This window comes from Pseudophryne corroboree, chromosome 6 (assembly GCF_028390025.1).
Source record: "Pseudophryne corroboree isolate aPseCor3 chromosome 6, aPseCor3.hap2, whole genome shotgun sequence".
Classification (NCBI taxonomy): Eukaryota; Metazoa; Chordata; class Amphibia; order Anura; family Myobatrachidae; genus Pseudophryne; species Pseudophryne corroboree.
Window position 1 is genome coordinate 803656219 of NC_086449.1, and position 16594 is coordinate 803672812.

At 47.5% G+C, this 16594-nt stretch overlaps 1 protein-coding gene across 2 annotated transcripts in view; it reads right to left on the reverse strand.

Moving 5' to 3' along the window:
• Positions 1 to 2393: 2393 nt before the first annotated feature.
• LOC134933615 (trichohyalin-like) overlaps positions 2394 to 16594 on the reverse strand; it is a 29113-nt gene continuing 14912 nt past the window's right edge. For both annotated transcript variants that reach the window (XM_063928957.1, XM_063928956.1), the window contains 3 exons: positions 5044 to 5201; positions 3555 to 3795; positions 2394 to 3425 (listed from right to left, as the gene is read on the reverse strand). In XM_063928957.1, coding sequence (XP_063785027.1) covers positions 3210 to 3425; positions 3555 to 3795; positions 5044 to 5201 — 615 coding nt within the window. In that variant the 3' untranslated portion in view covers positions 2394 to 3209. The remainder of the gene's footprint in view (positions 3426 to 3554; positions 3796 to 5043; positions 5202 to 16594) is intronic.

A 16594-nucleotide genomic window follows, 5' to 3' on the forward strand; every position in this document is an offset into this window, starting at 1 on the left:
TTGCCCCGATAAGCTGGCGTGTGCAAAGCAGAATCCCCGAAAACAGCCCTGTTTTCGTCCGGGCTGTTTCACACGAAAACGCACAGGTTTCACTGAATCTGTGTGTTTTCGGGAGAGAGGGTTGTGTGTGTTTTTTTTTTTTTTTTTTTTTTGCAGGCGATCAATCTGGATAACCTGTATAAAAATAAAAAAAATTGATGAAACATCGGAAAAAGCCAGAAAATGACCATTTTTCAGACCCAATGTTTTACTGTGGGATAATTGGATATCCCCCTAAGGGTTATATTCATTAAGAGTCGGGTCCATTCCGACATGCAGTTGTCGGAATGGACCCGAAAACCCCTATTCAAAGAGCGGCCAAATCTGACTGTCTGATCTGGCCGTTCTCTGTGTCCTGTCCTGCCGCTGCTGACAGCAGCGGCGGGGGGGAGCAGTGTGCGGCGGCCGGCGGGCGGAGCTGGCAGCGGGAATGATCTGTGCGGAGGAGGCACTGCAGGTACTGTCATCGGCGTAGCCCGCCGCACCACTCCACGTCGCCTCACCTCAATCCGACTTGTTTTCAAGTCTGATTGAGTTTGTCGGAAAGGGGGCCAAAACCTGTTGGATTTGGCCCCGTTTCTGACAGCAGCAGGTGGATCGGCGGGTATTCCGCCGATCCACCTGCTTTCGGACAAGTCGGAAAAAATGTGCCACTATTGAATAGGTCGGAATTCCTTCTGACCTATTCCAGTCGGAAACTGCCGTCTTTCCGACAAGACGCTAGTTTCCGACTCTTATTGAATACTGCCCTAAGTGTTACAATGTTAAAGCCAAAGCAGCCAGGTCACACCAACCCAGGGGCCCCACCATTCCCTGAACTAATCCCAAAAACTGACTAATTTTATACATTTATTTGAGACTTACCATTCATAGGAGTCAATCCTATTATGTGTGAATTAGGTCTGAGTTGACTTTTCTCCGCAAATTTACATTTTGCAATCCAATTAGAAACTCACTGAACCATGCAGCTGTGCGACGCTTTTGTACTGGGGGGGGTAGGGCCTGACGTGCGGGGCGGACTAGTCTGTGAAACTGAAGCACCCCTACGCGTAAGTCTGAATTACCCCCAATAGCAGGATCCTGACGGCCGTGCAGGGTGTTGTAATGCCGTTTGTGCTGGCAGCTGAGAATGCACTGTCGTTGAGGCTGTAAAGTAGATTAGCGAGTTGCTCACAGTCTGTGCCTCTTACCGCTCAATAGCGGAATCCGTCAGACAGGGAGCGCATGCTGGGCCCCGTGTTGCACGCTGTTTAAAGGAGGGTACTCACGGGAGAGATGTGTGCTGAGCGATCTTAACACAGACCGCTCAGCACACATCTCTCACCCCGCTCAGCACAGCGCGATGTGCTGAGCGAGGGGGAAAAGCCGACGGGGGGCCGCTCACTTCACACAACGGTGAAGTGAGCGACCCGCTAGATTGAGCCTGCATGCAGGCTCAATCTAGCATCTGCGATAGCGATGCGCGGGGCCGCGCATCGCTATCGCTGGAGGGCATACACACGGCAGATCCGTGCTTAAAATCTAAGCAATCTAGCAAGATTGCTTAGATTTTAAGCACGGATCTCTCCGTGTGTACCCCTCTTAAGTGACTGGAAGTACCTTGCCTCAGGAGCTGCTAAGATGCTCGGTATGCTTGTGATGCTGTAGCGCTGTTTTGTCGTAGATACACAGGCTGTGGTCACTAAGGCGGTTTAAATAGCATATAGAGCTGGTGCTTGGAGTTTGTGTGCCTGAGAATCCAGTGCAGTGGGTCACTATGGGGTCATCTCTGAAGGCAATTGTAGATCAATCAACGCGTTTCGTTCCTGATTAGATGGGAACTTTTTCAAGATAATAGTGATGTGTGCAATGTAGTCATTCTGTTGGAGAACGGCCTGACACTGCCTGACTTATACCTTACATCGTGGTTAGTTCCACCTCCAGCCGCAGGATACACTCACAACGGCGGCCCACCCCACTACCTCACACATCATCCACACCTACCACCTAGGCCGCACTTTCAGACTACTTTCCCAGGCCATATTATGGGGTCTATTTACTAAGCCTTGAATTGAGATAAAGTACCAGCCAACCAGCCCCTAACTGTCATTTTTTAAACACAGCCTGTGACATGGCAGTTATGAGCTGATTGGCTGCTACTTTATCTCCATCCAAGGCTTAATAAATAGACCCTTATATTCCCAATTTCCCCCTGCCTACTACCGATGTATGTTTTATTTATGCAGGAGATTGTGTCCGTTGCCTTACTGTAATCATTTTACAGTATGAAATGCCTTTTTAAACATTGTACGACGCAGACTTTATCTCTCGCAGGGAGATTTTAGGGATTCCACAAACGCTTTTAAATAACACAATTGTCACTGTTTACATATTTATTGGGTATAGGTTGTTTATCATTTTTGGAATACTTAAATACAAAACATGATTCCAAAGACAATTATCATTAATTCATGGTAATTTATTAATTTTTATGGATAACATCTCCTATTAATAGTACTGTAACAGTACTTCCTCTCATTGACGATAGTTTAAGGGATTAAATAGAATTAAAATGTTTCATTTTAGGGCTTTAAATATAGTAACTTTTTTTAAATCCGTGTCGGGGATAAAGGATGTTTTAAATGAAAATGCACAGTTCATACTATTACCACATACGAAACACAGTTGTAGAGGGGCTGCCAGTGTATGAGCCTAGCAAAGCTCCTGATTGGTGGGAAACCGAGCAGCTGCACTGTACCAACGCTCCTGTTCTGCCGCCTGCATCAGGTGTGTTCCATAGGAAGAGTCGGCCTTACATGAGGCAAGACCATAACCTTGTCGTAGGGGCGGCTGGGGATACGGAGGCCAGGTTCACCTCCATTCCTAACCCCATCACACATCCCAGTGTACATACGTCGGTACATGTGGAAGGAGGGACTGGAGGGGACGGGGTGTAATACTCCGGCAGTATAGGGGTCTGGAACACCATTGTACATAAGATTTATAGACCTAAGATTTTAAATAACCATAGAACTAAATGAAGGTGCAATGACCTTACTGTGTGTGGGCACTGAGTGCAGCGTCCATTTGTAAATGCACATTCAGTACTATATGTATAACCGCTGCAATGCTACTGCACACTCCTGCGTGCACCCATTCCTACACATACAGCCCAGCACACATTACAGTTATCACAGGACCATGACTGAACGCAGAGCCTGGAGGTTGTGCTCCTTCAGGTATTGCTGCAGGTCGGTGTCTGGTTTAGACTCCTTCTCCGCCTGGTGGTAAAACTGCTCCAGTCTCTTGGAGACTCTGTGCACGGACCCTGTCTGCAGCTGCTGGTGCCTGCGCCAGTCCTGCAGATCCTCTTCCTGCTGCACCATCACCCTGTTCTGCACCAGGTCCTGAAACAAAGAACGCCCTTTAAAGCACCTCTTTAAATCCACAGCAATATAGTATCCTGCTAAAGTCTACAACACTAGATTGCTGAGATTGAGAACAGAAATCTTTCATTTCACAGGTTATAAACGCACCTTATGTTTGTCTTTCTTCTCTTTCTGCTTGGGCTGTTTCCTTCTCTTTCCCAGAGCTAGATCATCTCTCTGCTGTTGAAGGTCACCGTGGAACTGGACTCTTTGCCCCTCATTCCTGTACTCTCTCTCCATGTTCTCTTCTTTCCTGTGACCTCTGCGGGATTCCGCCTGCTGCACTTCTAAGCCCTCGCGGTCCTGTCTTCTCTCCAGGTCAAGCAGGATTCTTTGCTCAGAGCATAGCCTGGAATAGTATAGCGACAAATGAATAATAATAAAACATATAGTCTATAAAGGCTATTAGGACCTGATTGCTATCGGTACATCCCGATTAAGGGTCTGCTTCTAAGTCGCCCACAAGTTCGCATGTGTCTGTATATAATGAGTTTCCACAATCTGCACAAGCGCCGCAGCGAATTTGTGTGGCACTTTACCACCCTTATTAGGCAGAAGCCTTTTATCCATATCTTCAACTGATGAGGCGATTTAACAAGATCATAACATAATACAGATTATCCTTATGAAATGCAGGTTGTCTTTATGGGAAAAAAAGTTGTTACAGGTTGAGTATCCCATATCCAAAATGCTTGGGACCAGAAGTATTTTGGATATCGGATTTTTCCGTATTTTGGAATAACAGCACACCATAATGAGATATGGCGATGGGACCTAAGTCTAAGCACAGAATGCATTCATGTTTCATATAAACCTTATACACACAGCCTGAAGGTCATTTAATACAATATTTTTAATAACCTTGTGTACTAAACAAAGTTTGTGTACATTGAGCCATCAGAAAACAAAGGTTTCACTATCTCAGTCTCTCAAAAAATTCTGTATTTCGGAATATTCCGATATGGGATACTCAACCTGTACTACCAGCAGGGGGAGCCAGTGCTTTGATGCTGGCAGCTGGTTAGGGCTTAACTAACCCTGAAAATGTTCTCAATATACAGTATGTGGTTTCTTTATCCCTGGCCAGTACATCTGTGGCCCCGTTATTATTCTATGGTGCCGGCAATGTTTTGACTATGGCTTTAAGGCTCTATAACTCCTGTTTGTATTCATGTAAGTAACCCGAAGGCTACCTGTAAGCCCACCATACTATAACAATAATGGGTGTACTTTACAGAGGAAACCATAACACTGTAAGAACCAGGGCAGTACAGAGCCTGGCTGGGCCCAGGTACTTTTCAGGAGGTGTGGCCTAATCACAGGAGATGTGGTCATGCACCCTTATAGAAAAAAATACTGAAAAATTGGTATTTTAAGCACCTCCCTGGCCACGCTGCAGCCCAGCATACAGCAGAGTGTGCTGGGCTGTGGATAAGAGTTGCTAGGAGATGGGGAGGGGCCCCCCTGGGCCGTTTCATCAGACATGGGCCTGGGTAATTTGTACCACCCCCCTTCTCTCGGCACCACTGGAAAGAACAGACACCTACACGGTAAATTATAAGATGACACTAAACACTGCAGCCAGCTGATCATATACCTGCTATCTTGAAGCATCAGTTCTCTCTGTTCCATTTCCCAGGTCTTCTCCTTTCTCCTTTTCTTTCTCTCCTCCTCCTGAATCCTCCACACTTCTGCTTGTCCTACTTCTTTTCTCTCTCTCCGCTCCTGATATTTGGGCGCTCTAGGTTCAGCATTCTGCAAAGATCACAATTAAAGCATGCTACAAAACAGGGACACTAGATGTATAGAAGGGAGCATTAAAGGAAACCTTACAACTAGCTTTTGCTGAAATCATTACAGATTTTACATCATCAGTGAAAAATCTCCAATATACAGTATAGCCGCTGCCTGCACTTCCTATGCCTGAATATTGTTATGTTTGTCAGTTTAGGTACATTACTTAAGGCGATATTTATCAAGCCGTGAAGAGAGCAGAGGTTCTCAAACTCGGTCCTCGTGGGCCCACACAGTGCATGTTTTGCAGGTCTCCTCACAGAATCGCAAGTGAAATAATTAGCTCCACCTGTGGACCTTTTAAAATGTGTCAGTGAGTAATTAATACACCTGTGCACCTGCTGGGTTACCTGCAAAACATGCACTGTGTGGGCCCACGAGGACCGAGTTTGAGAACCTCTGCTCTCTTCACGGCTTGATAAATATCGCCTTAAGTAGAGAGCAGAGGTTCTCAAACTCGGTCCTCGTGGGCCCACACAGTGCATGTTTTGCAGGTAACCCAGCAGGTGCACAGGTGTATTAATTACTCACTGACACATTTTAAAAGGTCCACAGGTGGAGCTAATTATTTCACTTGCGATTCTGTGAGGAGACCTGCAAAACATGCACTGTGTGGGCCCATGAGGACCAAGTTTGAGAACCTCTGCCATAGAGGATGCTGGGGACTCCGTAAGGACCATGGGGGTATAGACGGCTCCGCAGGAGACATGGGCACTGTAAAGCACATATATATATATATATATAAAGCGCTGACAGGCTGGGATTTTGTCTCAGTGTACAGTGGCGCTGGGTGTGTGCTGGCATACTCTCTCTCTCTGTGTCTCCTAAGGGCCTTATTGTGGGTCAGTCCCCATAATATTAGTTATCCCAGTGTGTGTGGGGGTGTCAGTACGTGTGTATCGACATGTCTGAGGTGGAAGGCTCATCTAGGGAGGAGGCAGAGCAGATGATTGTGGTGTCTCCGTCGGCGCCGCCGACACCCGATTGGATGAATATGTGGAATGTTTTAAATGCTAATGTTACTTTATTACACAAAAGATTGGACAAAGCTGAGTCCAAAGAAAAAGCAGGGAGTCGATCCATAGCTTTGACTGTGTCACAGGGCCCTTCGGGGTCTCAGAAACGTCCCCTTTCACAGGTAGTAGACACTGATACCGACACGGATTCCGACTCCAGTGTCGACGATGATGATAAGTGGCACCCAAGGGTGGCCAAGAGTATTCAATATATGATTGTTGCAATAAAAGATGTTTTGCATATCACTGAGGACCCCTCTGTCCCTGACACAAGGGTCTGCATGTTTAAGGAAAAGAATCCTGAGGTAACTTTTCCCCCATCTCACGAGCTGAACGCCCTGTTTGAAAAAGCTTGGGAAACTCCAGATAAGAAACTGCAGATTCCCAAGAGAATTATTATGGCGTAACCTTTCCACTCCCAGGACAGGTTACGGTGGGAATCCTCACCCACGGTGGACAAGGCTTTAACGCGCTTGTCAAAAAAGGTGGCGCTACCATCCCCTGATACGGCAGCCCTCAAGGATCCTGCTGATCGCAGACAGGAAACTAGCTTGAAATCAATTTCAATTTATACACATACGGGTGCCCTACTAAGGCCGGCAGTAGCGTCTGCATGGGTGGGTAGCGCAGTTGCAGCGTGGGCAGATACCTTGTCATCTGACATTGACACCCTAGATAAAGATACCATTTTGTTGACCTTGAGTCACATTATAGACGCAGCATAAATATATGAGAGAAGCTGCGAGAGATATTGGGCTGTTGGGTTCAAGAGCCAATGCCATGGCAATTTCTGCTAGACTGTCCCTGTGGACCCGCCAATGGACTGGTGATGCTGATTCAAAAAGACATATTGAGACTTTGCCTTACAAAGGTGAAGTTTTATTTGGGGAGGGCCTCGCGGATCTGGTTACCACAGCTACCGCGGGTAAATCTTTTTTGCCTTATGTTCCCCCACAGCAAAAGAAAACACCTCAATATCAGATGCGTCCTTTCGGTCACATAATTTCAGAAAGGGTCGGGGCTCTTCCTACCTCACCAGAGGTGGAGATAGAGGGAAAAGAGCGCCTGCTACGGCTAGTTCCCAGGGACAAAAGTCCTCCCCGTCCTCTACAAAATCCATTGCCAGTTTCCTCCCCAGAGAGGGAAACAGTGGCAGCTTCCATACAGAAACTGTATCATCAGTAAGTGATTATCAAGGTTCCCCTTCTACAACAGGGGAAGGGTTTTTATTCAAGCCTTTTCTTTTTAATCCACTAGGGGTCACTGGAGTACTCTTGGGATATGGACGGCTTTAGCAGAACAAAGGCACTGAATATTTAAATTTAGAACTCTCCACCCCTCCATATCCCCGAGTACCTCAGTGTTTTTTCTGTGCTCACTGCACTAACAAGGCTTGTGTGGAGTTCCCACACTTAGTTGAAGATTTTATTAATTTTTCATTTTTACTTTTACATTTTTACTTTTTCACATCCCTTCCCAGTTTCTGTAAAAACATGGGTCCGGGATCGTGCCGCTGCACGGAGCCGCGCATGGCGTGTCGGTCCTCACAAAGAGCACCCTCACAGCCACAGGCAGCCCACTGCCTACTGCAACACTGGAAGAGCTGGACGGAGCTTACAGATAGAAGCCCCGTCGCAGCCATGACCTGATGCAAGAGCTGGACGGAGCTTACAGATAGAAGCCCCGTCGCAGCCATGACCTGATGCAAGAGCTGGACGGAGCTTACAGATAGAAGCCCCGTCGCAGCCAGGAACAAGAGCTGGATGGAGCTTACAGATAGAAGCCCCGTCGCAGCCATGACCTGATGCAAGAGCTGGACGGAGCTTACAGATAGAAGCCCCGTCGCAGCCATGACCTGATGCAAGAGCTGGACGGAGCTTACAGATAGAAGCCCCGTCGCAGCCATGAAGGAGTGATCAGCTGGCAGGAACAAGAGCTGGACGGAGCTTACAGATAGAAGCCCCATCGCAGCCAGGAACAAGAGCTGGATGGAGCTTACAGATAGAAGCCCCGTCGCAGCCCTCCCTACGAGACAAGGTATGCTGGGGGGGACGGGGCGGTCAGCGCGCGCTGCTGCCCCGCTGTGCGGGGTCCGTTTTCATTACCGCCGCCCGCACCCGCCGCTAATACCAGCGCCCGCCCTAGCCGCTCCGTCCGCGCGGTACGGACTTCAAAGCCAGGGAGACCGCCGCAGCACAGCGCTCTCACTAGAGCCGCCGGAAGCCGCTACGCGCCACTCCAGCCAGCCGAACACTCGGCCGCTCTTCTCACAACGTCCCCTGCCTCCCTGCAAGATCAGCTTCCCGGCACCCGCTCCCCGCTGAGACACGGAGCACAGGGGGAGGTGGGGGGGACAAGCCACAGGCAGCGCTGCTGCAGGGGAAGATATGTTAGTAAAATATGACAGGCTGCCACATTCATATAGGTTATATTAATAACCTAACCTGTGATTCTCCCTGTATAATAGACTATTGAGCCTATATTCACACAGAATGTATTGTAACCTAATCTGGGATTATCAGTGTAAGCATGGCATGGTGGCCATTTTAACCATGCTTCCTGTTTCTTCCTCTTTCTAATTCCAGAACGTTCCTGTCCTACAACACTACTCCACCGGAGGCGCAGGGGTGTTAGTGGGAATTTTTGCTTCAGCTTTTATATAGGCTGGCCAAGTGAATGCATTTCGGCCATATATATATATATATATATATATATATATATATATAGGTATATTACACACCTTAAGTAACGCTTTTACTGAGCGTGCAAGTGTCGGTCTTTGTTTATTGTGTGGTTTCCACTCCGGAACCAGGTTTTCATTCCTATGCTACGCAAATGTAATGGCTGGGTTGCAATTACAATTGGCCACCGTTTGACACGAGCGGCTAGATCCGAGTCTCGGAGAAGACCGTCAAATCTAACGGATATTAATTAATTGGTCTTATACTTTAACCGTTTCTGCTGTGTTGCGGTCTGACAATTCTATGCCAAACCTCACGACGCTACATAAGGGTGAGGAGGGCACATTAGACCAGCAGTCAGAAGTGCGATTTTTGACAGCCCAGACATTGATAATGACCAGTGCGTCAGTCTCTGAAGTTTACAGAGACTAAGGAGCAATCGGGCTCTTATTTAGGATTTCTTAATAAGATGTTAGTAGAAACGCAAAATAACCGAATAACCAGTTCTATACCTCCCAGATTTAATTCTATTTACCCGTTTCCACACAGTGACATCTACATTGGAGAATCCGCCATTGGTGGATTCGTCTGTGTCAAACCTTATAAAGACCCTTCAGACGTAAGTTAGATTTGGGTCACTAAGGCGCTTTTTGTATGGAAACAATGACGATCACGTTATACTTATCGTTAATCAAATCGGAGAAGCTGCTAAGTAGCTATGTACAGCTTCTGCTGCCGCCTGTTAGCTCGCTTCTCGCCTTTTATCGTCGCTAGTTACAGCACGACAGGTTCTCTGGCTGCATTCTTGGCAAGCGGAGTCAGAGGTCAAAAGAATACGGTGGCCAGAAGTTGTTTGGTCCTAAAATTGACAGATGCATTTCTCAGGCCAAGGCGGAGGGGAGAGAGTCTAGCTTCCTGCTATTGCCTCCACTGGTACCAAGACGGAAATACTCTGGTCCGGCGTTCACTTTAGACTTCAGTCCTGTCAAGGCTGTGGTACAGCCACGCCTTGTAACACCAGGGCGCTAAAATCATCAACAAGCCAGTGGCTTGACGGGCTCCCAGGCCATTTTGGATTTCCAATTGTGGTAGCACGCCTTCAGATGTTACATTTGCCGGGATTCCAGACATCCACTGATGGATGTATCCGCAATTTAGTGTTAAAAGACTTCCGCCACTGCGTTTTTGTTTTCAAAACTGGACTGTCTCTGTCGGACGACAAGAAGGCGTTTTGGCAGATTGCCATTCAGTCTCTGCTGGATTCAGCAGTTTTTAATTCCAGCCTGGTACACCAACAAGGTCAGGGTTATTATTCCCATCTGTTTGTGGTACCGATTTCGGAGGGCTCCGTCTGTCTCAATCAGTAAGTCACTTACTACAGATTGAATATGGAATTTCTGCGGTCAGTATTTGCAGATTTGAAGCCACAAGATTGCATGATTGCGCTTGATTTCAAGGATGCGTACTTACACATTTCGATTTGGTCACCTCATCAGAGGTTCTTGCGTTTTGCAATACGCCACACAGGCCCTACCGTTTGGCCTCTCGTCAGCGCCTCGGGTATTCGCCAGAGTGATGTCTGTGATAATAGCTCATCTCAGATCCCTGGCAGTGACTATCGTTCCGTACTTAGACGATCTGCTCATGAAAACTCCGTCTCAACAGATGCTCCTCCAACTTGCGCTGCTAACATACACCCCGGTTGGAGTGTCAATTTCAAGAAATCGCATCTATTTCCGTCTCAACGACTTCAATTTCTAGGTATGATTCTCGATACGGTAAATCAAAGAATTTCCCTACTACAACAGAAAGTACAGATTATTCATCTGGTACAATAAGTGCTCAAGCCACGCACACTCTCGGTACATTTGTGTATTCCCCTATTAGGAACAATGGTGGTGGCTTTCGAAGCGCTTCAGTTCGGAAGTTTTCCCTCTCGTCCATTTCAACAATAGTGGTCGGCCTCGCATTCTGCAGATTTCCCACAGGGTGAGGTTGTCGGCAAGGGCGAGGGTGTCTCTACTCTGGGGCTCAAGGTTCACAATTTAACCGCAGGCGGCGGCTGGAATTGAATAATTCTAACGGCGAACGTGAGTCGCAGAGGTTGGGGAGCTATAGTTCAAAATTGTCAGCGACAGGGTCTCTGGGCGGATCACGACAAATTGCTGTCTAAAAATGGCCTGGAACTCCGCGCAATTTACAATGCACTACGACAAGCATTACACATGCTTCCCTCTCAGACTGTCCAAGTGCAGTCAGACAACGCGACTGCAGTCGCATACATCAACAAACAAGGAGGAACGAGAAGCTGCAAAGCCATGCGGGAAGTAGCTCGAATCCTCAATTGACCAAAATACCACCAGGTGATATTGTCGGCAGGGTTCATTCCGGGAGTGAACAACTGGGAGGCGGATTATCTCAGCCGTCGGGATTTTCATCCAGGAGAATGGGCATTAAATCCAGAGGTGTTTCAAAAGTTGGTCCACAGGTGGGATATCCTCAGGTGGACCTGATGGCATCTCGCAACAATTACAAACGCCCCAGTATGTGTCCGGAACGAGAGATCCAAGGGCAGTGGCGGTGGATGCTCTCACAATCGCGGGCCCGTACAGCCTCGTGTATCTGTTTCCACCGTTTTCCGCTGCTCTCTGTCGCTAAAACGGATCACAAGAGAGTCCGTCACAGTCATACTGGTGATGCCTCATTGGTCTCGGAGAGCTTGGTTCTCGGATCTCCGCGGACTACTCGCAGACGATCCTTGGCCGCTCCTACTACGTTCAGACCTGTTACAACAGGGTCCGTTCTTTTACCCCTATTTAGCGCGGCTACGTTTGACGGGGTGGTTGTTGAGACCGCCCTCTTAAGAAGAGAGGGCATTACAGTATCGGTTATACCAACCATGTTACGAGCTAGGAAGCCGGTTACGGCAGCTCATTATTACAGAATTTGACGTGCCTATATAGGTTGGTGTGAAGCTCGGAAGTTTCCAACATCATCTTTCAAGTTATTCCGTCTTTTGTTATTTCTACAGACAGGTTTAGATGGAGGACTGCGTTTATCTACACTAAAGGTGCAGGTATCTGCTTTGTCAATTTACTTTCAAAGACGATTGGCTCTATTGCCGTCTATACACACCTTTCTCCAAGGTGTCCTCAGAGTTCAGCCTCCATTCATTCCACCTACAGCGCCATAGGACTTGAATCTGGTTTTAGATTTCTTACAGTCTTCATATTTTGAACCCTTACAGCAAGTGGATATAAAGTTTCTCACTTGGACAGCAATTTTTCTTCTAGCCTTAGCTTCGGCAAGGCGTGTTTCAGATTTGGGTGCCTTTTCATGCAAGCCACCGTATTTGGTGTTTCATGATGACAGAGCGGAACTTCGGACGAATCCCGATTTCTTACCAAAGCTAGTGTCATCTTTTTCACATCAATCAACCAATAGTAGTTCCTGTGTTGACAGCACATTCTGGAACTCTGAATGTGGTACGCGCATTACGCGTTTGTGTCCCGAACGTCTACAGTTCGTAATACGGATACGTTGTTTGTTCTCTATGATGCTGCCAAGTGGAGGCCAGCTTCTCAGCAGACCTTATCCAGATGGATAAAACTGACTATACGTCAGGCTTACCTTAAGGCTAGGTTACAGTCGCCTACATCAGTAATAGCTCATGCCACAGGTTCTGTGGGAACGTCATGGGCAGCTGGTCGTGGAGCTTCTACGACGCAGCTTGACCGTGCGGCTACATGGTCTTCAGTGCACACGTTTGTGCGCTTTTCCAAGTTTGATACGTTTGCGGCATCAGCATCTAGCTTTGGCCGCCTAGTGTTACAGGTGTCAAACAGCTCTCCCGCCCACAGGGGAAGCTTTGGTACGTCCCAAGAGTACTCCAGTGACCCCTAGTGGATGAAAAAGAAAATAGGATTTTGGTACTTACCAGGTAAATCCTTTTCTTTGAATCCATAGGGGGCACTGGACGCCCACCCAGAGCAGTTTTACCTGGGTTGTATTAAGCTCAGGGGATCTTATGGTAACACATTTTCACAGACTGTTTCAAATTATAAGGTTCTATCGGTTATGGTGTCAACTGTTTCGTTGTCAGTAACGTTATGTGTCAACTTTATTGTTGTACGTTATGTTATAGGTAATTCTCCATTGTCAACCTCTCTATAGTTCCTGTTCAGCTCAGTAAAAAACACTGAAGTACTCCGGGATATGGAGGGGTGGAGAGTTCTAAATTTAAATATTCAGTGCCTTTGTTCTGCTAAAGCCGTCCATATCCCAAGAGTACTCCAGTGCCCCCTATGGATTCAAAGAAAAGGATTTACCTGGTAAGTACCAAAATCCTATTTTTGTGGTCCCGAAACCAGATGGCTCGGTCAGGCCCATTATGAATCTAAAATCCCTGAACCTATATCTGAAAAGGTTCAAATTCAAGATGGAATCTCTCCGGGCAGGGATCTCCAGCCTGGAAGGGGGGGGTTTTATGGTGTCACTAGACATTAAGGATGCATACCTTCATGTCCCCATTTATCCTCCTCATCAGGCGTACCTGAGATTCGCTGTACAGGATTGTTATTACCAAGTTCAGACGTTGCCGTTTGGGTTTTCCACGGCCCCGACAAGTTAATGGCGGAAATGATGGTGCTCCTGCGCAAGCAAGGCGTCACAATTATCCCGTACTTGGACGATCTCCTGATAAAGGCGAGTTCAAGGTTCAAGGGAAAAATTGTTACAAAGCGTATCTCTCTCCCTGAGAATACTACAACAACACGGCTGGATCCTAAATCTACCAAAGTCGCAGTTGGTCCCAACAACTCGACTGGCGTTTTTGGGCATGATTCTGGACACAGAAAAACAAAAGGTCTTTCTCCCAGAAGAAAAAGCCCAAGTACTCCAGAACATGGTCAGAGACCTGTTAAAGCCAAAAAAAAAAGAGTGTCAGTTCATCAATGCACTCATGTATTAGGAAAGATGGTGGCGGCCTAAGAGGCCATTCCACACGGACTTTTCAGTGGGACCTTCTGTACAAGTGGTCAGGGTTCCACCTGCACATGCATCGGAAGATTGCCCTGTCCCCCCGGGCCAGGGTCTCTCTCCCGTGGTGGCTCCGGAGTGCTCACCTTCTAGAGGGTGCGAAGTTCGGCTTTCAAGATTGGGTTCTTGTGACCACGGACGCGAGCCTCCGAGGATGGGGAGCAGTCACACAGGGAAACAATTTTCAGGGAATATGGTCAAGCCAAGAGGCTTGCCTACACATCATTGTGCTGATATTGAGGGCCATTTACAACGGCCTCAAACAAGCGGAGAATTTTCTTCGCAACCTACCTGTTCTGATCCAGTCAGACAACGTCACGGCCGTGGCGCATGTGAACCGCCAGGGCGGGACAAAAAAAAAACAGAGCAGAAATGGCAGAAGCCACCAGGATTCTTCGCTGGGCGGAAAATCATGTAAGCGCTCTGTCAGCGGTCTTCATTCCAGAGTGGACAACTGGGAAGCAGACTTCCTCAGCAGACACGATCTCCATCCAGGAGAGTGGGGACTTCATCAGGAAGTCTTTACAGAGGTAACAAGTCGTTGAGGACTTCCTCAAATAGACATGATGGCATCACGCCTCAACAGGAAGATTCGGATGTATTATTCCAGGTCGAGGGACCCTCAGGCAGTGGCGGTGGACACCCTGGTGACACCGTGGGTGTTTCAGTCGGTCTATGTGTTCCCTCCACTTCCTCTCATCTCAAAAATATTGAGAATCATAAGACGTACAAGAGTGCAGATGATACTCATTGTTCCAGATTGGCCTCGAAGGGCCTGGTATGCAGATCTTCAGGGACTGCTCTCAGAAGATCCGTGGCCCCTTCCTCTCAGGGAGGACCTGTTACTACAGGGGCCGTGCGTGTTCCAAGACTTACCGCAGTTACGTTTGACAGCATGGCGGTTCAACACCAAATCCTAAAAGGGTATTCCAGAGGAGGTCATTCCTACTCTTATTAAAGCTAGAAAAGATGTTACGGCGATACAATATCACCGTATCTGGAGAAAATATGTGTCTTGGTGTGAAGCCAAGGATGCTCCTACTGAGGATTTCCAACTAGGACGTTTTTCTCCATTTTCTACAGACAGGAGTGGATATGGGCCTAAAGTTAGGCTCAATTAAGGTGCAGATTTCTGCCTTATCCATATTCTTTCAGAAGGAATTGGCTTCTCTCACAGAAGTCCAGACTTTGGTAAAAGGATTGTTGCACATCCAACCTCTTTTTGTGCCCCCAGTGGCACCATGGGACCTTAACATGGTGTTAAGTTTCCTTGAGTCACACGGGTTTGAACCGCTTCAAACAGTTGAATTGAAGTTTCTCACTTGGAAAGTGGTCATGTTATTGGCCTTGGCATCTGCGAGGCGGGTGTCCGAGTTGGCGGCCTTGTCTTTCAAGAGCCCCTATCTGAGTTTCCATGCGGATCGAGCAGAGTTGAGGACTCGTCCTCAATTTCTGCCTAAAGTGGTTGCGTCATTTCATATGAACCATCCTATTGTGGTGCCTGTGGCTACGGGAACCTTGGAGAATTCCAAGTCCCTTGATGTAGTCAGGGCCTTAAAGATTTATTCAGCCAGAATGGCTACGGTTAGGAACACAGATGCACTGTTTGTCCTGTATGCAGCCAACAAGGTTGGCACTCATGCATCTAAGCAGACTATTGCTCGCTGGATCTGTAACTCGATTCAGCAGGCTCATTCTACGGCTGGACTGCCGGTACCAAATTCAGTAAAGGCCCATTCCACTAGGAAGGTGGGCTCTTCTTGGGCGGATGCCCGAGGCGTCTCGGCATTACAGCTTTGCCGAGCAGCTACTTGGTCGGGGTCAAACACTTTTGCTAAGTGCTACAAGTTGATACCCTGGCTGATGAGGACCTCGTGTTTGCTCAGTCGGTGCTGCAGAGTCATCCGCACTCTCCCGCCCGTTCTGGAGCTTTGGTATAATCCCCATGGTCCTTACGGAGTCCCCAGCATCCTCTAGGACGTAAGAGAAAATAAGATTTTAAACCTACCGGTAAATCTTTTTCTCCTAGTCCGTAGAGGATGCTGGGCGCCCGTCCCAGTGCGGAAACATTCTGCAAGACTTGTATATAGTTATTGCATACTTAAGGGTTAAGTTACAGTTGAGATCGGCCTCTGGCTGATGCTGTTTTGTTCATGCTGTTAACTGGTTATTGTATACCATGTTGTATGGTGTGGGCTGGTGTGTATCTCGCCCAGAGATAACAAAATCCTTTTCCTCGTACTGTCAGTCTCCTCTGGGCACAGGATCTAACTGAGGTCTGGAGGAGGGGCATAGAGGGAGGAGCCAGTGCACACCCATTCTAAAGCTTTACAGTGCCCATGTCTCCTGCGGAGCCGTCTATACCCCCATGGTCCTTACGGAGTCCCCAGCATCCTCTACGGACTAGGAGAAAAAGATTTACCGGTAGGTTTAAAATCTTATTTTTTCCAACACAGCCTGTAACATCACAGGAGCTGATTGGTTGGTACTTTATCTATCTATACAAAGCTTGATACATCTGTATTTTATAGCCTGATAACCGTACATATGAATTTAAAGGGTTAAGGACTTGGGGGTCAATCCAATTAACTTCGAAGGGTGCGAAGTGCCATTGCAACGG